General features: G+C 51.8%; 1 protein-coding gene across 1 annotated transcript in view; it reads left to right on the top strand.

Moving 5' to 3' along the window:
- The window catches only part of MPRIP (myosin phosphatase Rho interacting protein), a 73,648-nt gene extending 50,454 nt beyond the window's left edge, over positions 1–23,194 (top strand). Inside the window, exons 14-24 of the mRNA XM_062503634.1 lie at positions 2,520–3,105; positions 4,014–4,130; positions 7,073–10,936; positions 13,802–13,949; positions 14,540–14,657; positions 15,518–15,677; positions 15,767–15,886; positions 16,369–16,455; positions 17,102–17,264; positions 17,593–17,678; positions 21,734–23,194. Of these exons, the coding sequence (XP_062359618.1) occupies positions 2,520–3,105; positions 4,014–4,130; positions 7,073–10,936; positions 13,802–13,949; positions 14,540–14,657; positions 15,518–15,677; positions 15,767–15,886; positions 16,369–16,455; positions 17,102–17,264; positions 17,593–17,678; positions 21,734–21,805 (5,521 nt within the window). The 3' untranslated portion in view covers positions 21,806–23,194. The remainder of the gene's footprint in view (positions 1–2,519; positions 3,106–4,013; positions 4,131–7,072; positions 10,937–13,801; positions 13,950–14,539; positions 14,658–15,517; positions 15,678–15,766; positions 15,887–16,368; positions 16,456–17,101; positions 17,265–17,592; positions 17,679–21,733) is intronic.
- The last annotated feature ends 287 nt before the right edge of the window (positions 23,195–23,481 follow it).

The following is a 23,481-nucleotide window of genomic DNA, read 5'->3' as shown; positions in this document are numbered from 1 at the left end:
CAGGCGGGGTGTTGTGCTGGGTGTGCTGGGAGGGCAGTGGTGGTCACCCACCTCTGGGATGGCCCCAACCCACACACTCCTGCAGCCCTTGGCCATGTCTCATTAACCTGCTGCCATGGCTCCACCTAGCCAAACACTCCTTGTCTTGGTTTCTTGGGCCTAATGATGGTTTACATTGCTGCATGTGTCAGCACCCAGCGTGGAGCAGATGCTGCACTGCTCCCTGCCCTCAACAGTGCCCTGCAATCTGCAGAGACACTAATTACAGTCCGTTAATGATGATGGGGCAAATAGAAAATACCTCTATGAACAAAAGTGGCTGCTTGAGACCTGGATCCATGGTGAGCTCACAGCCCTTGTGAGGCTGGGTTCCCCAGTGCTCCCCAGTTCCTGCCACCTTTGTGTGCTTCTTGCCACAGCGTGCTCAGCTTGCACTGCTCCCACACCCACCCCTATTAAAAAAAACCTTTTTATTTTGACCTATAAACACCATTGGGAGGCAAAGACCACTCCCTTCCTGTGTGATATGAATTAATTTCATTAATATGGTGGAGGAGATGTGAAATGGTTGAGCACAATTAGTAGCCATGGGGCACTTGGAGGAGATGAAATGAGAAACTTAGGGTCAACCTTCTGAGTGTTTTCACTTCGTTCCCAGCGGCCGTCCCTCTGCTCCCTGACCCACATCCCATGCCCTTTGGAAAGCAGCAGAGGAGAAATGAACTCCTGAGAGATGACATCTCTAGAAATGCCAAGATTCTTCCACGTGGGATTTAGGACAGCAAAATTTCTGTATCCCAACGCCATATGGCAGGCCACGGGACCCCCATTTCTTTCCTAACACTCTTCTCCATTTTAAGACTGAATCTCACCCCTGCTTTACTTAAAAATGCAGCTGTAATCACTAACTGACTCCAGATTGAGAGCCTGGCTTTGGAGTCGTGCAGTATCATGGGTGAGGAGCAGTGACATTTCATCATCATGCCTTCTGGGTTTATTTTATTAGCTGCAAGTGACAGCACTGAAGAAGGAGTTATCTCTGAGCTGGTTTTAGCCTGTAACTACCAGAGTCTCTCAAAACCCAGCTCTACTGAGCTGTGGTTTGCTGCTGGATGACAGTGCATCGGAAGATACTAGCCCATCCAGAGCCATCTCTTCTGCCCCATCCTTTGTTTTGGGCGTGTGCACATCCATGAGGTTCTTGGCTGGGGGTTGCGGTGTGTTTCTGAGGTGGGAGAAGCCGAAATGCTGCTGTTGCTGCTGCTGCTGCTGTTCCAAATCACGGCAGTCCCCATGCATGTGGTCCCATGGGTCAGAGCTTGTAGTGAAGGGCACAGTGAGCTGTTTTTCAGCTTTTGCAGAAAGCTTGTTGAGCCCCTGCTGGAGGCTGGGGATGTTGTGGTTGTATTGGAAGCTGGGAGAGCCAGGAGTCAGCCTGAGCAGCAGGACTGTGCCTTGGGAGGAAGCTGTTGGAGCTTTGAGTAGCAGAAAGAGTTCAGCAAGTGCCCACTACTCCCTTGGGACAGGCTTCCTCCACAGACTTAGCATACTGCTGTTTTCTGGTTTAATTTTGATCTGCATGTTACAGGGCTGGCATGTCTGTATTTAATAAGCTAATACTGCATTATGGATTATCTGTAGGTTAGAAATGGTATTGCCTTCCCATATTAACTTCCCCTGCCTGATGAGTATGTCTCCCCCCTCAACCCACCATTCCTAACTCAGCACTAAAAATCATTCCTTGCTTGAGAAGTTGGCATTTTCAGTGATTTCCGTGATGTGTTGAGTAACGCGCTCTCCTTGCTGCACTCACCCCTGCCTGTGCCAGGGTGGCTGTCCAGTGCCAGAGGGGCTGCCCAGTGCCAGGGGGCTGCCCGTGCTGCCTGTGGGGCTGGGTGCCCTGGGGAAGTCTGTGCCTTCGGGGAAGATAGTGGCATGGAGAAGTTATAGACCCATTAATACTTTACCAAGCTGAAGGGGAACCTTACCCTAGTTTCCCAAGACTCTTGGAACTGCTCTGTGCTACTCCACCCCACAGCTCTGAAGCTAGCCTGGCTTTGATGGGATTGGTGGCATCTTTCCCACAAGCACATGACTATGCCAGTTGGGGTGTGCATGGAGACCCACAGCTGGGGAGCTGGAGGAGCTGTTGGAACCTCTGTCAGCACAGTTTGGGGTTGCTGCCTCAGCCATGGGTTTGCTGCTTGGTCATGGTCACTGGCCCCAGTGTGGCTGCCAAGGAGAAGCAGGGTTGGGATCAGCTGCTCTCCTGGTGCCAGGGTGTCCCAGGAGCAGCTGGGGCCGCTTGCACCAAGGCTTTGCACACCAGCACAACCAGGGGAAGGGCAGCAACAGCTCCTGCACATGAGGGGAGACGGAGGGGCAGGGGGCACCCACGTGGCATTGGCTTGGGCTTCCAGCAGCCCTTTTCCACCCGGCTCTCGGAGGCATGCATGGGAGCGCCTGGCTGTCTCCAGCACCCACTGATACTTTCCTTCACCCTCTCTCTGTCCTCGTAGCTCATTGCCGGAAGAGAAAAGCAAAACAAGCTCTTCCTTCGAGACCGGTCCAAAGCCGAGCGAGAAGCCGGATGCGGAACAAGCTGAACTGGACATGGAGCAGAAGCGGAGCCGAGCCCGCGAACGCCGACGAGAAGGACGGTCCAAGACCTTTGACTGGGCTGAATTTCGCCCCATCCAGCAGGCCCTGGTGCAGGAACGTGCGAACGCTGCAGACTCCTCCAGTAGCGGCTCAGCCGCCTTCCCCAGGGACACCGGAGCCGCCGACGCTGACCCGGGAGAGCTGGAGCGGGAGCGAGCCCGGCGGCGGGAGGAGCGGCGCAAGCGCTTCGAGATGATCGATGCCGTGGATGGGGCAGGGTCAGAAGAGGCACTGAGGATGGAGGTGGACAGGATCCTGCCCGTCCCAGCAGACATCAAACCACAGAATGTCCACGTGGAGATCGAGCAGCGCTGGCACCAGGTGGAGACCACCCCACTGCGGGAGGAGAAGCAGATCCCCATCACACCCCTGCACCTCGCCAACGCCGAGGACCGGGAAGAGGGGCTGGCGAAGCAGCACCTGACCACGCTGCTGGAGAAGGAGGTAAAGGGGTGTGTAGGGTGCAGGCTGCCTGTCAGAATGGCCTTCAGGCCACTGGGGTGATGGTAGGGAGCCTGAGATAGGCTTAAAAATAGCTGTAAATATTCCTCCTTCATAATAGCAACTAGCGGAGATGCTGTAGGTTCCTTGGGGAGCTGGCAGGACACGGATCTGCATCTATTCTTGTTCAGCCTTGCCAGCAGCTTTCAAGTTCCCCACAACTGCAGAAAGGGTTGTTCTTACAGCCTGGTACTTCCTTACCCCTCCCAGCCAGTCCCAGCCTGATTTGTGATGGTTGTAGCCAGCCTGTCTCTGACAAAATGGGTACAATCAAGGCGTATTAGCCAGACTACAAATTCAAACTCCTAATACTCTGTGCCTCTGCAGCTATAGAGATTTGTGTCTGCAGCTATAAACTGCCTTGAGTTGCAGCACACACCACAAAAGTTGCTTTTTGTGGAGCCTCCATCAAATAGTCTTAAGATTTTTGGAAAAGAATGGAGGAGACTCAGTTTACTTGGAAGAGTTCCATGGCTGGGATTAAAAAGGTTGTTGAGTTGGGATTAAGGTGTATTAGTGGGAATGAAAGAGGTAACCTTTTCTTATGGAGTAACCAGGAATATCACAGAGCAGAACTGGGCTGGGATTTGCCAGGGTTGTGCCTGGCACGAACTGGTGCCATTCATCCTTTGCCGCAGTGAGCTTTACGAATTACACTATTGCATAAATAAGTTCTTTCAGAGGGGAGGGATTTTCCTGGCAAAATGAAATCCAGGTCTCAGAGCAGAGCAGAGCAGCGCTGCCTTCAAAAGCTCTGTTAATTCTGCTCTATGTCCCCTCCGAGCCACTTGTTCCTTATGGCTGATCCCCTGCCCACTCCCTGGACACTGTCTCTGTTCGTGTCCCTCCAGCTGGAGCAGAAGCAGAAGGAGGCCCTGGAGCTCCTGGAGCAGAACCGGCACCTGCAGGATCAGCTGAAAGTGGCTCTGGGCCGAGAGCAGAGCGCCCGGGAGGGCTACGTGTTGCAGGTAGGAGAGCAGGGAGGAGAGGGAGATCCATCTTCCCTGTGCCCAAGGTATCCCCAGTGGGCTTCTGTCTCTGGTGTTTGTGGGGACATCCTGGGTGACCACCGCTGAGCTCTGAGAGATTTGATCTTCTTGCAAACATGGCTAGTTATGTAGCATTACCAGAGTCATCTGCTTATGGAAACCTCTGATCTGGGATGGAATAGAACGTAACATTACCTGTTAGCTGTCCCAAGGGAAAACAAAACTGAGCCAAACAGATGGGACCTCAGCAAAGTACACCTCTGATCCATCCCATACTGTGTTTTGCCTTTGTAGCAGCTGTTTCCCCCTTTCTGTGCCCCAGATACTCCCCTCAGGTAGTGGGGTGAACACAAGGCTTTCCAAGCATCCTGTAGCCCACCAGTTGCTCCTGACTGGGGATTTTGAGTACCCGTTTTACAGGCAAACACAGAACACTCAGATATATCTCCTGGGCACATTCCCTCCAGCCAGATTGGGATTTGCACTGGGATGACCTTGGATGATCTTGGATCACTTTGGTGGTTTCTGCTGGAATCTACAAGATTCCTCAGCAAAGCCTAGAAATGAGTTTTGGAGGATCCAGCAAAAGAGGCAGGATGGTCTTTGGGGAAACCTTCCCTCCCCTTGTCTAAACAAAGCAGGTTTTTCCCAGCCATTCCTCTGTGAACATCCATGTCTGGAGGAAATCGTGGCACCTGCAGGGAATCTTCTGGCTGCTCTCAGGAGTCCATAGTCCTGTTCTGTTCAGGGGCAGCATTTTGACCTGCTCAAATCTACTTGACCAGACTGGCTGTGGATCATAGTGGCCATGCATGGCCACACACTGCGGTCCCATGGCAGCAAACCCAGTGTCGATGCCAAACCTTGCATCCTTATTTCTCACAGGAAAATATTCCCTGAGGAAGTTGCACAGGCAGTGGAGCCAGCCCAGGGAGGGGGACGTCTTGCCGTCCTTGCCCATGATCTCCCAGGAGGAGTAATTAATTCATTTCTGGAGTCTCTGAGCTGACAGTGCCTGCTTGGAGGAGTTCCATTTTCACTTGGCAGAGCTGGAAGAGCAGAGAGTCTGACCTCCCTTTGCCTGGAGCCTGGAAAAATCAGGAATGGGGTTAAAAGCTGGATGCTGAATCCATCATCAAATTGAAGTTGGCCACAGTGCCTCAATATGAGGAGGGGTGGCAAGAGGGGAAGCCTGCAGAGAGGCTGAGATGCAGTGAGAAGTGACCCAAACTTGGACCTGGAAGTTGGAGAGGGGTTTTGGAAAGGTTGGAGGCTTTTGCCTACTCCAGTCTAATTGTTCTGGGGATTTCCCTTGTGTTTCCTGGGAGCCAGAGGGATTAAAGTCCTATTGTAGAAGGGAGTAACCCCACCAAACCCTGTTCGGGTGGAGGGAGTGGAGCCACTGGGGGAATTCTGCAGCCCCAGACTGCAGACAAACATCACAGGATTTTCTTGGACAAACCCTCTGACTTTCATGTGCCCCCCCTGACCCCCCCATCATGCCTGATTTTGAGGAGGTTCCTTCGTTGTCTATGAGGAGGGCTGATGGAGAAGCCTGACTGCTGCCAAACCCATCCCTCCTGAGCTGCCTAGGAGGCAGCAACCCCTCCTTGGCAGCCTGACCAGCCCTGCACAGACCCCATGAGCTGCCTGTTCTGTGAGGCAGTGCTGAGCCACCCCTCCCATGCATGTGCCATGCACCGAAGCCTCTCTGGCCTCGTGTAACTCCTCTCTTGCTCTGAGCTTCCTCGGGATGGGGCACCCTAACCTTGATCCCTACTGGGAGAAACACCAGGAGCTCGTGCTCCTTTCAGATGGGCTGGAGACATCCCTAGCTCCAGCTGCTGTGGGTGGGAGGGGGCACGCACTAACCTGTCCCGGGCGGATGTTCTTGCATGTTTTTGGTGTAAAGCATGAAATTTAACTTAACATAACTGAGTGTCACATCTGTGGGCTTTCCTTAATCAGCAACCAGAGTACAGCAAGGCAGGCCAAATTCCTAGGCTTAACGCTGTGCTTCTCTCGCCTCTTCTTGTCTGTGTATTTTTTTTTAAGATACATAATTTCTGTCGCCTTTTGCATGACGCTTTCTGTGAGTTTTCTCTTTGCATGCTCCATTGCTTTGGTTTGAATCTCACAAAGGTTGGTTTCTTTCATTTTTACATTCTCATCACACCTTTTCCTTCCCTCCATTTGTTGGGCTTTTTATTTTGTCTTTTGTTGGTTTATTTTATTTTGCAGGTAGAGAAATTAGATCCTCCCTAGCCCTAAGCTTTAGCATAACAGCATCTCTCTAATGCAATGAGCAGCCACTCAGTCCTGTTTGGCAGGCACAGAAATGACATCGCCACCACAATAGCTGGCCCATCGCCCTGTGTTTGGGTGGGATGTGATGTCATTTGCTGTCACCTCACTTACTGTTGTTGCTTTTGGTCGGTGGACTGTATTACCTGAACTGTGCACTTTTTGTTTCACAACCAAAAAAACAAACTCACTAAAAGAAAAGCAGTTCCTTTCTCCTCCCACCTTGTTTCATCTCCTCCTCCTCGTCATCCTTGGCATTTTTCTTTTGTCTGTCTGTCTCCATTTTACTACTGGTGTTTCTTTTTCATTGTTTTTTTGATTCTGTTTGAGTTTGGGTTTATTTTTTTTTTCCATTTAGCCTGTTACTGTACAGCTGTTTTGATGTCGTGGTCAGTGTTTTCTGTTACTGGAAAGCAGTTGTCGCTCATTTAAAAAAAAAAAAAAAAGTTGGTTAAACAAACCAAATTGTGCCAAGAACAAATCATCCCAATTGGAGCTGTGGGTAGCAGCCAAGTCGCTGCGAGGAGCTTTTCCATGGCCTGCCTGGCCAGAGGTGTGACACTCAGAAGGGAGAGCCAAGAGTGTTACTAATCTAGTATTTAATCAATTTTTTTAAGACCGAGGTGGCCGCCTCGCCATCAGGTGCCTGGCAGAGGCTCCACAAAGTCAACCAAGACCTCCAAAGCGAGCTGGAAGCCCAATGCCAGCGTCAAGAGGTGATCAATCAGCAGATTCAGTCGCTGAAGCGCAGCTACGCCGAGGCCAAGGACGTGATCCGGCACCACGAGGCCGAGATTCAGAGCCTGCAGGCGAGGCTCAGTAACGCGGCGGCCGAGCTCGCCATCAAGGAGCAGACCCTGGCCAAGCTCAAGAGCGACCTGAGGAGCGAGAAGGAGAAAGCCAAAGAGCAGCTGGAGGAGTGGCAGCACGGCGAGGCCACGCTCAGCTCCCAGCTGAAGGCCAGCGAGCAGAAGCTGAAGAGCGCGGAGGCTCTGCTGCTGGAGAAGACCCAGGAGCTGCGGGACCTGGAGATGCAGCAGGCTCTGCAGAGGGACCACCAGAAGGAAGTGCAGCGGCTCCAGGACAGGATTGCAGACCTCAGCGGGCAGCTGAATGCCAGCGAGCAGGCACGGGTCCTCATGGAGGAGAAGCTGCAGAAGAACTATGAGGCTTTGCTGGAGAGCTGCGAGAGGGAGAAGCAGGTTTTGATACAGAGCCTGAAGGAGGTGGAGGACAAGGCAAACGAGTACGAGAACCAGCTGCAGAACAGCGAGCAGCAAATGGAGATTCTGCAGAAGGAGAAGTTAAGCGCCAAGTTCGAAGGGAGCGAGCTCGTCCACCAGCTGGAGGAGCAGCTGGCCATGAAGGAGGCCAGCATCCAAAAACTTGCCGAGCACATCAAGGAGCTTGAAAGAGAAAGGGATCAGATCAAGTGCCGGTTCCACGAGCTCATGAATCAGGTGGCCGAGTCGGATAACGAAGTTGCAAAGCTACAAGCGAAGTTGAAAATGGAAGAGACCAACTACCACAATCTGGAGCAGTCGTTCGAGGAGGTGTCAGATCAGTTCCGGGGGGTGCAGGAGGTGCTGAAAGAGAAAGAAGAGGAGCTGAGACATGTTAAGGAAATGCACTTGAGAATTGTGGAGAAGAAAGATCAAGATCTCAGTGAGGCTTTGGTTAAAATGGTTGCTTTGGATAGCAGTTTAGAGGAGACTAAAGTAAAGCTAAAGGCCAAGGAGGAGGCTTTAAAGAAATTAGGTAGTGTGGGCAGAGGTCCATGTGCTGAGGAGGCAGAAGACCTTGGCCCTAGTCTTGAGGCTGACGAAGGTCATCCACCCCAACTAGGGCAGGCTCTGCAAACTCAGGATGTCCTCCCACCTCTGACTTACGCACTGAAGGAGGAGGAGGATGAGGTTCTTGAGACCAGTCAGAGGCAAGTGGAGGAGTTTGGCTCCCCATCTAAAGTTGTAGAGCTCCAGGACCAAGAGTTGGTTCAGAAAGCCTTAGCAAAGCCTGATGTAGGAATCATGGGGGCCAAGAGGCAAAGGATCCGTTTTTCAAGCATCCAGTGTCAAAAATACATCCATCCAGATGGATCAGAGAAAAACTGGACAAGCAGTACCTCTTCAGACACAAGCCAGGACAGATCTCTGTCTGAAGAAAGCATGTCTTCAGAGCCAGCTCTGGGTTACCCCTCATCGGGGACGAGCGATTCCGAGACTTATCTCTCCATCATCCATTCCCTGGAAACCAAACTGTATATTACAGAGGAAAAGCTCAAAGATGTGACAATGAAGCTTGAAAGCCAGCATGGCCATAACCAGGAGACGCTCATCGCCCTCCACCATCAGTGGGCCAGCACAGAGTCCCAGCTGCGGGAACAGCTTCAGACCAGCCTGTCCCAAGTCAATGCTTTGATCTCACAGCTGGAGAGCGAGAGGCAGGAAAAGCTGAAGCTCATAGAAAGTCATGTCAGCGAGCTGGGAGGTTTCCAGATGAAAAACGATCAAGCGCTGACTTGCTTAGAGAAGTGCAGGGAGCAGCTAAGATCCTTGCCCAAATCAGACAAGGAAAAAGAGGGTGATTTGTTCCTTGTTACTCTGTCCAGCATGGAAACAACTTTATCAAATGCAATCCAGTCCTTGAGAGGGGCGCCAGTCCCATCAGAGTATCAGCAGAGTGAAAGCCTCACCACAGAGAGCCCTGCTCCAGAAGGAGGGGATCTGGGGGAAGAGGAGCACATCTCCGAGGAGCAGCAAGCAGATGTGTTTGACACTGGTCAGCTGAGGTGGCTTTCTGAGAGGGTGGCATTTGAAGCCTCTCTCATCAACCAAATAGCAGAGTCTTTGAAAAATGCTAGCTCTGAGATAGCCCAGCTCCTGAGAGAGATCCAGGGAACAGCCGGGGTGGTTTTGTTGGAGCCAGTAAGTGTTTCTCATACAGCCAGTGATTTGGCCAGTGTCCTGTCTAAAAAGCTGCTGCTGGAAGGGGAGTTTTGGAGCCAGGTGGAGGAGCTGAGAGCGCATTTGAGCACTAGAGAAGGAGAAGCTGAGGGTAACACAGAAACAAGTTTGGGCTTTTCCCCATGTTTTCTGAGTGCTGTAGCAGATGCTACATTGATCAAGGCAGAACTTGGGTTTGTTGCAGAGAAAATGAGAGAATCTTTTCATCAGAGATTAAAAACAATTGAAGAAGAGCTCCATAATACCAAAACAGCTCTCCAGCAGCACAAATGCATGTTGGAGGAGATCATCAAAGCGTACAGGACTCCTGAGTTTGACAGTGTTATGCACCAGATTTCTGAAGCACTTGAAATACAAAAAGAAGCTTCGGAAAGAACCCAGATCTCTTGGGATGGGAGCTGTCTCCAAATGGTGTCATGCCAGGAATTAGCCAAGGTGGAGGAGACTGGCAGTGCACCAGACCGTAGTAGTGAAGCTCTTGTTTCCATTCAGGAAGATCTTGCCCAGCAACTAAAGGACAAATCCAATGTTCTGAAGGAGATATCTGTTGCCTTACTCTCTCTGCCTCCTGAGGAGGCCATGAGAGACTGTCAGAAGCTCCTGAAGATATCCCAGACTCTTTCCTACCATTCGTGCATGGTAGACCTGGAGCGGTATTCGTCTTTGTTAGTCCACGATGCCATTGTTCAGGCTCAGGTTTGTTACACAGCTTGCAAAGTCCGTCTGGAGCACGAGAGGGAGATGAAGTCCTACAAGGAGTCCTTGCAGAGCATGGATGCGCTGTGCCAGGAGCGTGTGAAGACGGTGTCTCTCCTGCGGGACGAGTACGAGGAGCTGCTCAGGAAGCAGCAGGGGGAGTACAGCGAGGTGATTGCCGTGCTGGAGAGGGAGAATGCTGACCTCAAGGCAAAGGTGTCCCAGCTGGACAACCAGCGGAGACTCTTGGAGGAGGAAGGGCATGAACGCAGCAAGAGCTTGAGTGAGCTGCAGGGGCGGTACGAGGAGGAGATCCGAAATGTGATCGAACAGCTCAACAGGACAGAGGATGCCCTGAAGGCAGAGAGGATGGAGGGGCTCAGCCAGCTGGATGCCATTGTCCGTGACAAGCAGAACATGGAGCAGTATCACCTGGAGCAGATGCAAACGCTGGAGGAAAAGTTCCAGGCCAAGATCAAGGAGCTGCAGGCCATCCATGGCGAGGAGCTGCAGGCACTGCAGGAGCACTACAGCCAGAACCTGCAGCGCCTGCAAGACACCCTCGACGAGTACCAGAGGCAGCACCCTGAGGTGTCCCCCACGGTGGCCCCAGGTGCTGGGGACACCTGGGTGGCCGGTGAGGCGGGTGGCACCGGGCAGGACCCTGGCAGTGACCCAGACTCCATGCACGGCCTGAGGGAACGCATCCAGGAGCTGGAGGCCCAGATGAACGTCATGAGGGATGAATTGGAGAACAAACATCTGGAGGGAAATGCTTCCACTTTGAGGGAAAAATACCAGAAAGACTTTGAAAATCTAAAGGTCTTGATATGTTTAACACTTTCTGCTTTCTGCTGCTGAGCAGCGGGAGGGTGCGTGCAGTCCCGGGGTTCGCTTTCCAAACCAAGGGGCATCCCCTAAAAGGTCCAGCGTGCTGAAACAAGCCCCAAAGTATTAGCCAGGCTTCTGTAGAGTATGGTGTTGCCTTTCTCTCCATGCTGGGGTATTCTAAATGCATTGCTGAGGGCTTGGGAGGGTGGATTTAAGTAGAGTTTTGATAACATCACACTCCTTCAACACAAAGACCTCAGTGTTCTGCCTTGTATCCAACACATAAATTTTGTTGGTGACTTCCCTTTAAAAGCATTCCTCAGTTCTGTCTTTCCCAATCTGATCAAATCTCCAGTCTGTCTCTGCTGCCTTCAGAAATGCAAGATGAAACGGAAACTTGGTGCTCTCAAAATGTATGTTCCTAGGGAAAGTAGCTGCAAACAGATGCCAAATTCTGTGGCAAAGCAGTGCTCCTCTGCAGGATGCTGTGAGGACCACGCTGGTGTTGGACACAATAATTTGTTACGCAACAAAGAGTGCACAGTTATGGAGGTGAGGTGCAGAGAAACCCACTGACAATGAAATGCCACCATTCAAATTACCCCACCAGTCAGACTGGCTGTATAACTGGTTTGAAATCATCCAGCATCTAAAAAAAAATGGGTTTGGTGGTTAGTTTTTCCTGGGAGAGCACTCCCAGTTTGGAAGTGAGTTTAGGGTTGTAGAGGACTCTGGCAGTACCAAGGGAGGCTGCCAGGCTGAACAGAAAGCCTAAAGGGCAGCGATGCAGAGACTGTGGCAGTGAGGTTTTCACAGACCAGTTGCTTTTAAGAATCGGCAAAAATGTGGCAGAGCTTGCTTCCAGACACAAGATCCATTTGAGACACATTTGAGTTGGGGGTGAAGTATGGCTCAGCCCCAGACAAAAGCTGGTTTTATCCTGGGGAGAGCAATAGTTTTGCTGAATCCCATTGGAATTAAGCAGTGATGGTCAGAAAGCCAACCAAGCAATTGGAAACCTGCTTAACTAGAGGCTTAAATATATGTTCCATTCTTCTCTTAAGAGCCTGATGTAGGAATGTGACATCAGTAGCACAAGAGTAAGTCTTCAACCTGGAGAAGAGAAGGTTCCAGGAAGCCCTTGGAGCCCTTTCCAGTGCCTAGAGGGGCTCCAGGAGAGCTGGAGAGGGACTTTTGACAAAAGCATGAAGTAACAGGACGAGGGGGATGTCCTTTAGATGAAAGAGGGTAGATTTAAGTTTAATATTGGGAAGGAATTCTTCTCTTTCAGGGTGGTGAGGCCCTGCCACAGGTGGCCCTGAGAAGCTGTGGCTGCCTCATCCCTGAAAGTGTCCAAGGCCAGGTTCAAGGCTTGGAGCAACCTGGAATAGTGGAAGGTGCCCCTGCCTGTGACAGGGTGTGGAACAGGATGGACTTTAAGGACCCTTCCAACCCAAATCATTCTGTGATTCTATGAGATACCGATTTGTATATGTGGATTTATGGCAATGCATTTACAATACATGAAATAGTGAATCTACAGGCAGACCTATGGCAGAGTATGCACCTTCTTCTTCCAAAATTAGAGGTGTTTCAGGAGTTGGACTTGATGATCCTTGTGGATCTCTTCCAACTGAGCTTATTATATGATTCTGGGTGTAATGAAGAATCCTGCAGGGCTGCTCTGTGCCACAGCCAAGTCCAAGCAGGTTCTGGCACAGAGTTAGGAGTTTAAAAAAATGAACAAACAAACAAACAAACAAACAAGGCTGGGAAAGTGAAGAATGCCTTGGGATTAAAAATTAAATGGGAGGGGAAAAAACCACCAAAGCTGAAAATTGGGAATGATTATTAGGCATGGGTAACTGAGCATTAGCCAAGATAATGATACTGAGGGGTATCAGTGATGGTCAGTGGTGTTGGACTGTCCTAAGCACTTTTACCACTGGTGGAGTGAATTTGTCTCCCTAAAATTTCCCATGGGGTCCCAGTGGTCACTAAGTGACAGTTGTCACTTTCCACAGAAAACACTGGTGTTAATCAAGGGAAGCTCAGTTGAAATCAGGAAATAAAGCCAACCTGTGTTGTTAAGGGGAAAAGCCCTTTACAGTGCTTGGCATCAGGTTTGTCCCAAGCTGCCTGATGGGGCTTAGCACCTTGTCCCCACCGTGTGCCCCTTCTTCCCTCGTGGCTTGGGCCTGCCTGTGGCTTTGCTGGTCCTGTCCCTGTCCCACAGCTGTGTGTCCATCCAGAATCCCAATATGCTTGGGCTGGCAGCTGAGCTGGGAACAGGCTGCAAAAAACAGTCTGCTGCAAAGGCAGAAGTCTGGGCTGTGCCAGGGGCAGAAGGACCAGGCAGGAATTTAGGACCTCACCCCTGGTGAATCCCAGCTCCCCAAACTGCTCCTCCTGTGTCCTGGCCTGAGTTCTTTCCTAGTAATTAAATTAGCAAGAAATTTTCCCTGCAGCATTTGTAGCAATACTCGGTTGAGAATTAAGACCCTGTTGCTGTCACATCATCTTCCTTCCACCCGGAGATTGAAAAAAACAGGCATTGCAAAGAGCAGCAGGGGCACAGAAGGGTTTTTTGGTTGCTTTTTTGACCTATATTTGCATTCCCCAACTGGGTCTGCCCCTGTGCATCCCTTTCCCTGGAGCTGTCAGGGGTCGAGTGACTGCAGGACAAGCCCTGACCTTTGCGAGGTCCATCCTGCTCCATGGCTGGGGAAGCAGAAGATCCCTGCTGGACCTGGGGAGCTGAGCTGCCCACTGGCATATGGCTCCTGGTGGGCTCCCCACTGCCATGGCACCAGCCCTGTGCTCCTGGGCCAACCCTTTCCCCTCATCCTTTTGTAGGCAACATGTGAGAGGGGCTTTGCAGCCATGGAGGAGACGCACCAGAAGAAGATCGAGGACCTGCAGCGGCAGCACCAGCGGGAGCTGGAGAAGCTGCGGGAGGAGAAGGATCGCCTGCTGGCAGAGGAAACAGCTGCCACCATCTCAGGTACCAGAGGGTCCCCCGTGGTGGGGCAGCTCTGTGGTGATGGGGACACAGGGGTGGTGTTGGCTGCATTGAAGAGCAGAGCAGGGATGGGGTGAGGGCTAGGTGGGCTGCACAGGGAGATGGGAACGGGCTTGTGGGAAAGATGTTTTAGATGGAAATCCGTCTCCTGATCATCCAGGTTTGGTGCCCATCTCCTGGTCCTTCTCCAGGCTTGGTACCCTTGTCTTTGGCTGTTACACAGTCTGATCTGTTTTCCATTCCAACTCTGAAAGGCATTAGTCATTCCTGTGGTTAAATTATTATGAATTCCACACTGAATTCATTATTCAGTGCCCCAGGGAATGTTAAAACACTGGAGTTCAGGGGCTCTGCATTAAGGAGTCCCACCGTCCAGGAAACAATGTGTGAAGTGGGCAATCATTTGTACGCCATTAAAAAAAAACAGCATTTGCAGCTGGGGCACAGACTGAAGGGGCCATGAAGCAGTGGGAGATTTTCAGGGGTGACTTTGGTTTTGTTCCTTTAAAAAATGAACAGAAACTCAAAAACCCATGGAGGGTGCTGGGTGCTAACAGTGTGCTGCTTCACAGCCATTGAAGCCATGAAGAACGCGCACCGGGAGGAGCTGGAACGGGAGCTGGAGAAGTCCCAGCGCTCCCAGATCAGCAGCGTCAACGCTGACATTGAGGCCCTCCAAAGGCAGTACCTGTAAGACCATCACTGTCCTCTGCTGCCATCTTGCAGGGAGATCACGTGTGGGAGACCCTTCTCACCCATTTGATTCTGGCAATGAGTTTGGGGTTATTTCTTCCCTTGGTCCTGACCCAGCTGCATCCATCAGAGCCTCTTGGTTGCCCATAATCTTTCAGGCACTAGGTCAATGTCCCCACATTACCCAAAATGGCTGCTTTATGGTCCCCAGAAGTAGAAGATGAGCAGCCAGTGCTGCTTTTCATGCAGGTGCAGCAGCAGGGTCGTTTAAAAGGTGAGGAGGAAGCTCTGAACTTTCCATGGCAAGGCTGTCCTCCTGTGGGAACTGAGCAGGACTGCCTGTCAACTTTGTCAGCCATGATACATCTGTGTAAGTTGGGAAGGTGTGCAAATACACCTGGTCCTGGGTGCCCAGAGCAAACTTAGAATCCTGGAATGGTTTGGGTTGGAAGGGCCCTTAAAGCTCATCTCATTCCAGCCCCTTGCCATGAGCAGAGACACCTTCCACTATCCCAGGTTGCTGCAAGCCCCATCCAGCCTGGCCTTAGACACTTCCAGAGATGGACAGCCACAGCTTCTCTGGGGACCCTATGCCGGGGCTTCCCCACCCTCACAGGGAAGAATGTTTCATAGGTAGATTTTGATAGACCTCAGCTCAGTTTTTGGGAACCTGAGAAAGTTCTGCCACTTAACCTCTGGGAGAATGACCTCCTGTCCCCTTTGGTGCCCAAGCATGGCTCTGCCAGGAGAGGGGGTGCTTAGCTCCCTGTTGGTTTGTCCTGGGATGCTGAAGGAAGAATGGGCATGGAGATGTGTGTTTGTGTGGAGAGGGCACTACCCCCCTGTGTGTTCCTCAGGGAGGAGCTGCAGTCGGTGCAGCGGGAGCTGGAGGTGCTTTCAGAGCAGTATTCCCAGAAGTGTTTGGAGAACGCCCACCTGGCGCAGGCGCTGGAGGCTGAGAGGCAGGCCCTCCGCCAGTGCCAGCGGGAGAACCAGGAGCTCAACGCCCACAACCAGGTAAGGAACCCTGCCCTGGTGACAACGAGCTCCCTGCTGAGCCATGGCCATGCTCCCCCTTCCCACAACAGCTCTGCTCTTCTTCCCAGGAGCTGAATAACCGCCTGGCTGCGGAGATCACGCGACTGCGGACCCTGCTGACCGGGGAGGGCGGGGGAGAGGCTGCTGGGTCGCCTCTCACGCAGGGCAAGGATGCCTATGAGCTGGAGGTGAGTTCTGTAGACTGGCCCGTGGGTGGGCATGAGTGCTGTGTACCCCAGGAGCGTGTCACAGCCTGGGAGTGTGTCACAGCCGGGAGGTGTCACAGCCACCCATCGCCCAGTCAGCTCTTGTGGCTGGTCAGTGCTGTTATCATGGGCTGCATGAGGCCAGGAGATTCTGGGGTCCTGATCTTCTCACCACGTCAAGCCAGACGCTCGCTCTTCCTTCTGCAGCCCCTGTCCCTGGGATCCAATCCATGCAAAGCAGTGAGGGACAGAAATTGGGGTGTGCAGGGAGCACATCAGCACTGGAAGCTTGGGCAGGTTCCCAAGAGAACCGGGAGGAGTTTTCTTGTGACAAGCAGAAAACAGAGGCTTTGTGGTGCTGGCATGGGGCTGAGTCTCCAGACCTTGGCTTGATTGCCACTGGGTACGGTAGGTGTCACACTGTGTCTGCTCAGGTGCAAAGATGCTGATTTTTGTTCCCACAGGTCCTGCTGCGGGTCAAAGAATCTGAAATCCAGTATCTGAAGCAGGAGATCAGCTCCCTCAAAGATGAGCTGCAGACAGCACTGAGGGTAATGCCAGGGGTGGTTCTGCAAATCCTCTTACTGTGCTCTGCTTCTGAGTGTCTGTGCTTAGATTTCAGCCCATTTACAACCAGATTTGAAACCATATTTAATTTTTCCCCTGAATGTAATTCAATACCCATTTTGATGTCATCAGTAAAGCACTCCATGTATCAATTTAAGACTTACCCCACAAAGGAGACAGTGTGGGAAAACATCCCTTTCAGCATGATTTCCCCATTTACTGTCACATCAGATCAGATTTAAATGGCACAAACAATCAGTGTTAAAAGATCTGCCCAGCCTCGCAGCGGTGGAACTGGTTTGCTCTGAACAAGCCACGGCCGTTTCTGGGAATTCTGCTTGAATTCTGTGTCTTGGCTAAAAAGAAAAGCCACAAACAAGCCTGTAGCTGAGGGGCTGCACTCACGGGCAGCACTGTGTGCTGGCCCTTGGCTCTCAGCTCTCCATTCCCACAGTCCTGGATCCCTGTTGGAAGCAGATCCCAGGGCATGTGTTGCCCTGGCCAATTCTCTCTCCCTCTGCCAGTTCTTCTTCCTCTGGCGTTTGCCAAGCTCCTCTTTGGTGCATCCACAAACCCCTCAGCTCCAGCTGTCTGTCTGGCTCCATTGGATTGTTCTTGTTCCCTTGCCAGGATAAGAAATACGCCAGTGACAAGTACAAAGACATCTACACGGAGCTGAGCATCGTGAAGGCCAAGGCAGACTGTGATATCAGCAGGTTGAAAGAGCAGCTGAAAGCAGCCACAGAAGCTCAGGGAGAGAAATCCCCTGTGAACACCACTGTATCGGGATATGGTCAGTCCTCCCCCAGCAGCTCTAAGCAGTCCTGGGTGTCCCGAACTAACACTGGCATCCTGGACTACAAAACCTCGTGCAGTAATGGGTCTGAGTGTAGGACTTGGCCTTCCAACCCAAAGCTGATGGGTTTTGAAAGCCTTCTGGTATTTTGCATCAGGAAAACTTGGTGATGCAGGGATGCCCAAAAGCCCCCTCTGCCCTTGGGGCAGCGCTGAGTCAGGCTCATCGGGGCACTTTCCTGGGCTGGGAGGGTAGAGCCCCAGCCCTGTCCTTGCAGGAAGGCAGTGGGCACCAGGCTAATCCCACTTCTTTTGCTTCTTCCCAGATATTATGAAATCAAAAAGCAACCCTGATTTCTTGAAGAAAGACAGATCCAGTGTTAGCCGGCAACTAAGGAATATCAGGTCAAAGGTGAGCTCAGATGTCCTGCCCAGTTGGGATGGGAATGAGGAATGCCCAGCATTTCTCTTAGCTGGGGGTCCCAAATGGGAAAAAAATGGGCAGGGGAACAAAATTAAGAATTTCCCAGCCACTAGTGCTAGCCTGGATGGTTTTTTAATGCGAAAGGACTGACTGTGCAGCCAGGCAGGGCCCACTCACCCTCTCCAGACCCTGCTGACATGGAGGCATGAAACTTCTTCCTGGTTGGAAAAAAGGCTGAAATTTGCTTTGTTGTTTGGTTTTTCACAGGAGGACTATCCCAGTATCTGCTTCCTCTTTTCAGTTGAAATATAGGTGGAAATGTGCACATCATTAGTTTTAGTGTTCGTCACTGCAAGATTTTTTTGTCTTTATCAGCAATGCCTGAGTCCTGGGCATATTTAACACACTCTTTGCTTGTGTGTTAACATGGTGCAGATGGCCCTGTGCTTCTGTGGTCCTTCTGTGCTTGCTCTTGATCCCAAAGCCCAGTGATGCCGTGCCAAGCTCTCCTTGGCAGCCAGTTACATCATGTGGGACCGCAGGGATAAGGAAGGGCAAATAATGCTGATCAGGAGTCAGCATTAAACATAGGGCAGCTGGGAGGAAGCTCTGCATGAGCAAACCTGCTGTGCCTCTCACCTGGTGTCTCGTGCTGATGTTTGAAGTGGTTGGGCCCTTGCAGGGCAAGAGAAATACTTTGAGCTTGATGCCCATGTGGGGAAACACTTAAGAGCTCTGTGAGCAGCAGCTCCTCAGCTCAGGGCATCTGCACTGTACCCACTGAACAGAGAGAGACTTCTGCACGTTTTGGGGCAGCCCAGACCTGCTGAGCCACTCTGATGTTGGGTTTCCCTTCACCACTTCAGATCACCTTGTGTGGTTCCCATGGGTGTTGCTTGGTGGGGAAGGAGAGGAAGCAGGGTCTGTGCCAAGGCATTGCTGCGGGACGGGGGGCTGGGGCTGCGCCAGCACAAATTCCTTTGGGATTTATGAGCTTCTTTTGTTTTTGTTTTTTGTTTTATTTTGCTTTTTCCTTCAACAGTCCGTTATTGAGCAGGTCTCATGGGATAACTGAAATGAACCCGAGTCCAGGTTCCCTGCCACGTAGGTAAACACACCGGCACCCGCCCAGCGCCACAGCCACCACGGGAGCAGCCCAACCTTTGCATGCACTGCTCACACCTCCCTGCCAAACCAGAGCCCTCCTCCTCTTAATAACTGACTCACTGGTTTATTCACTGCTAATTCTTTTCCTGGGCGAAGGGGAAGGGGAGGGGAGAAGTCAGTGTACCCAAGATCTGTGTGAAATGCAGTCTCTCTGCCTCTTCCCTGAGGAATATGGCTTTTTGTCTTCCTGCTCTTCCCACCCTCACCAACACAGCTCATTATCACAGAGAGGATTTGGACATGGTGGGGCACGTTTTCCTGTTTACTGTGTTGGGAGCGTGGGACACTGAGTGTGCATGCCTGAATAACTCTGCATGCCTCAGACTAAACTCCAGCACTGTCCAGGTCTAATAGGAAAACACTTGTTTTGCTGTTAGCCAGGTGCAGGAATAGTCAGGGATACCTTTAAGTGTACTTCCCATAACAGCCCAGAGCATGGAAAATGCTCAGCTGCAGAGGGAATGTCCTGGACTACCCTAATTTCTTTTACCCACAGTTGCTGCTTTTTCAGGTCGATCCATGCCTGAGCAAGTCTTCCTTGCTCAGTAACCTCCTCCTGTTCTCCATCCCTGAGCCTCCAAGGCTTCCAAGCTCATCCAGCCAAAGGAGGGAGCTGATAAGAAATGAGGCTGACTCTAATGAGCCAGATATCTCCATTAATGGGAGAAATAGTGAATTCCCTGGCCCATGGCAAAGATTGAGATGGGAGCACCTGCAGAGGCAGGTTAGAAGGGGGGAGCTCCCAGCACAGAGGGTGGAGAGCCCAGGAAGTCTGTTGGAAGATCCCTTTATCACAGATACCATCCTACATTAGTCTCACTTCATCGAGCTCTCCTCATCAGCAACTGAAAGGGTTGTGGGACTGCCCAGGGGCTGAATTTTCTGGAATTTGTGCCATCAGGCAGAACAGTCTGGTGATTCCTGGTATCGCTTTCCCATCCACTGAGAAATCAGATGCAAGAACTGGAATGCACAAGTTGCTCCCATTTAAAGAGGCCCAAAGTAAACTTCCTTTAGGAAGTGTGTGCTCAGAGACTCATCCCAGGAGACTCTGCTGCCCACTGGAAAGAGAGCACGCAGCGTTTGGAAATCCAATCCAATTTAGTGCTTTTATTTCCATGCTTCCTTATGTGTTTGTGGGCCTGTGGGAGGAAAAACATTTCCAGAAATACAGTAACCATGGGAATCTGCACAGCCTTGGGGCAAGTTTATCATGGAGTCCTGCCTTGATAAATACATGGGAAGGAAAACTCAGCCCAGAAGTCCAACCTGCTGCTGTGATAGAACAGTCCTCTGGCACCACAGCCAAGAAAAGGAAGGGAGAAGGGGAGGTGGCTGCCTGATAGTAGGATCATGGAATCACAGAGTGGTTTGGGTTGGAAGGCATCTCAAAGATCATCCAGTTCCAACCCCCTGCCATGGCAGGGACACCTTCCACTATCCCAGGCTGCTCCAAGCCCCAATGTCCAACCTGGCCTTGGACACTTCCAGGGATCCAGGGGCAGCCACAGCTGCTCTGGGCACCCTGTGCCAGGGCCTTCCTTCTCACAGGGAAGAATTTCTTCCCGATATCCCATCTAACCCTGCCCTCTGGCACTGAGAAACCATTCCCCCTTGTCCTGTCACTCCAGGCTTTCATCCAGAGTCCCTCTCCAGGTCTCCTGGAGCCCCTATAGGCTCTGGAAGGGACCCTAAGGTCACCCTGAGCCTTCTCCAGGCTGAACAATCCCAATTCCCTCAGACTTTCCTCCTTGGAGCTAATTTCCATCCCTCCAGTCTGTGCCTTTGAAGGTGCCAAGTCTTGGTCTGTAAAGCAAATAATGTTCCAGCTGCAGTGTGAATTCCTTGCAAGTTCCAAGGACTGGGCTGGCAGGCAGAGCTGTGGGGTGGGGACAGGCAGAGTGGCACAGAGGGGAAGAGCCCTGGCTGTGGGGCTTTTTTTAGTGACAGGAGGTGTCTGTGTCTCTTCATCTACAGGGACAACTCGCCACCTAAAATGTTTTGCTGTCCTCAATCTCTCGTGCCACAGGTTTGGGGCTGTAGGAAGGAGGGTGCTGGCATTAGGCTGGTGTATCCCCTCAGGATGGCTTCAATTTAAAGCTGTCCTACAGGAGTCAGGCAATTTGTTTCTGGGTTTCTGCCCTTCTTAGTGCTGTGCTCCTGAGTCCCCATGTGTAGGTGATAGATTTTACAATTCCAAATGCCAGGGGGCTGCTGGCCAACTGAGAGTTGTGCCTTGAAATCTGGATGCTGCATCTGAATTGGATCAGCCATCAGAGCCTGCCAGACCTGAGTAGCATTTAGGAGTCTTCTGTCAAACTCTGGGCTGTCGAGGCATCTTTGCTTTGGGAGACTCCCACGGTGGGGTGAGAGAAGGGGTGGGATGGTCGCTGGCAGCACACAGCAGTTTCCAGGCTGTCTTTAGCAAATCCTGCACACAGTGGAGCCAGGACTGTCCCTACGGGTGCTGCAGTGGTGTGGGAGGCAGGGAAGGACCAGCCTGCAGGTCCTGCTCAGCATCCTGAGACTTCAGCATAGCAGATCCCAGCTGGCCTGTCTGGAACGGCCCCCACTGGAATTGCCCCATCCAGCAGTGCCCTGTGAGCTCTGGGGGTCATTCCCAAGTCAGCTAATCCTGCTTGCAGCATGACATGCCTGTCATTCGCTTCTGGTTCGTCGCCTGGTTCGTTTGCAATCTCACCCTGTCTCAAGGCACCACCCACCAGTAACCGCCCTCCATAACCGTGTGTTCTCTCTCAGCATGTCCCACTAATCCTCCCTCTGCCGAGGAGCCCATTCCTCACTGCCACGTCTCCTCTGCCCGAGCATCGCTCCCTCCCCGTGCCCCAACGCTCTCTGTCTTTTGTCTCTCCCAGAGTCTGAAGGAAGGCCTGACTGTGCAAGAACGCCTGAAGCTTTTTGAATCCAGGGACTTGAAGAAAGACTAGTTCTCCCCGCTCCGCTTGACCACGCGCACCTCCCAGCTTGAGGCAGCACAGCACCAGCACCGTTTGTCTCTCGTTCCTTACGATGTCCTTGCTGTCGTTTGTCCTGACGCCCCGACGGGACCCTCACCTCCCCAGCTCCTTTCCCTGCTTGTGAGATACTCCAGAGACTCTGAGAGGGAGAGGAAGGGATTGGAGCGGGGGTTTTCTCCCCCTCTCTTCGGCGCTTTGTAGGAGAATCCTTTCTTTACTGTAAACCATTACACTAAGTGTCAGTATTAAGGCTCAGTAGCCTGTTAATAAGCTATAGCTCTGTCGGGAAGAGCAAGCAGGGCCTGGGTGGTGTCAGCCAGACCAAGCTCTTACTGCTGTCTAGAGACCCCGTGCTCAGAGCACACCAGGAGCCTGATCTAACCATTGATCTCGACTGCATTACTTGCACCTACAAGGGGGGAAAGCCGGGGGAAGCTGTCGGGGAGCGCGAGTCCGTGCCGGCGTCCGCAGCCTGGAGGTACAACACTGACATCTCGCTGGAGAAGGATGCAAGAAGTGATTCTCCTGCCCCGTGACTGTGCCGTATCCTGAATGTAGGTGCCACCGAAGCCTGGCAAGCTTTGGTGGCTGCCCAGGTGGTTTTGGATGGGGAGCTGCAGCTACTGAAGTGCACCATCGAGTCGGCCCCATCGGCGCGTCCTCGCTCCCGTGTCGCTGGTGGTCGGAGTTGGTGTTCCAGGGGCCAAGCTGTAAGATCACTTTCTTGCCTCTGTTAGATCAAGCCCAGCACTCTCTCTTCTTTCTTTCTTTCTTTTTTTTTTCTTTTTTTTTTTTTTTTTTTTTTTTTGCTGTTATACCTTTCCTCTCATTGAATCCTGTGTATCCCAGGGTCTGTGCGCATGTGAAACTCCCTTTTCCTAGTCAAAGGAAAGTAGAGTAGAAAGTAGAGCCAATATTGACCGAAAATGCACAGTGCTCAATGCATATAATGCTCCTTTTTTACCAGCTTCTTCAATTCAACTCTTGTCAGCAGGGCAGCTCCTATTTTAATTCTTTAATCTTTTCCTGAAATAAAAATCTCAAAACCCGTATGTGCTTCAGACCTTCTCAGTCCTAATAGCTTTTGTATTTAAAATATACAGTTTAGCACCGTGAGGCAGATAAATGCATACAAACCAAGGGATGAGGAGTTCGTAGAACTAGATGGTCACAGCCAGCTGAGCAGAGGCTTCCTGGAAGAAGCCTGTGCTGCTTTGCAGGTGTGGGGCTTCATCCCAGAATAAATCTTAAGATGCCACCTGGAAGGATCCCAGGTCCTGCCTCTCTGGTCACCAGAGCTGAAGGAGACTCCAGCACATTGGCTTCCCAGCCTGGTTAGGTGCTGAGTGACCACTTCAGGCTGGGATGTGGAAGATATCCTGGCCTTCACCCAGAGCAGAGCTTCCCCTTGTCCTTCAGGCACTCAGCCAATGTTGAGGCCAGCAGCTCCTGGTGCTTCCCTGCTGTTTTTGGCTCTGGTGGTTGGTACAAGAAGAGCTCTCAGAGCACCCTGGGGCTGGTGAAGCCACCTCCAGTCCTACCAGGCTGGACCACAGCAGCTACCAGTGTTACCTTCATCCTCTTGGGAGCAGAATCTCTTTTCCAGCCACTAGACCCTCAGCAGGACATGGTGTCACGGTGGTAAT

The sequence above is a fragment of the Cinclus cinclus genome, chromosome 16 (assembly GCF_963662255.1).
Source record: "Cinclus cinclus chromosome 16, bCinCin1.1, whole genome shotgun sequence".
In the NCBI taxonomy this organism is placed as follows: Eukaryota; Metazoa; Chordata; class Aves; order Passeriformes; family Cinclidae; genus Cinclus; species Cinclus cinclus.
This window is presented reverse-complemented; position numbering and strand designations above follow the sequence as displayed.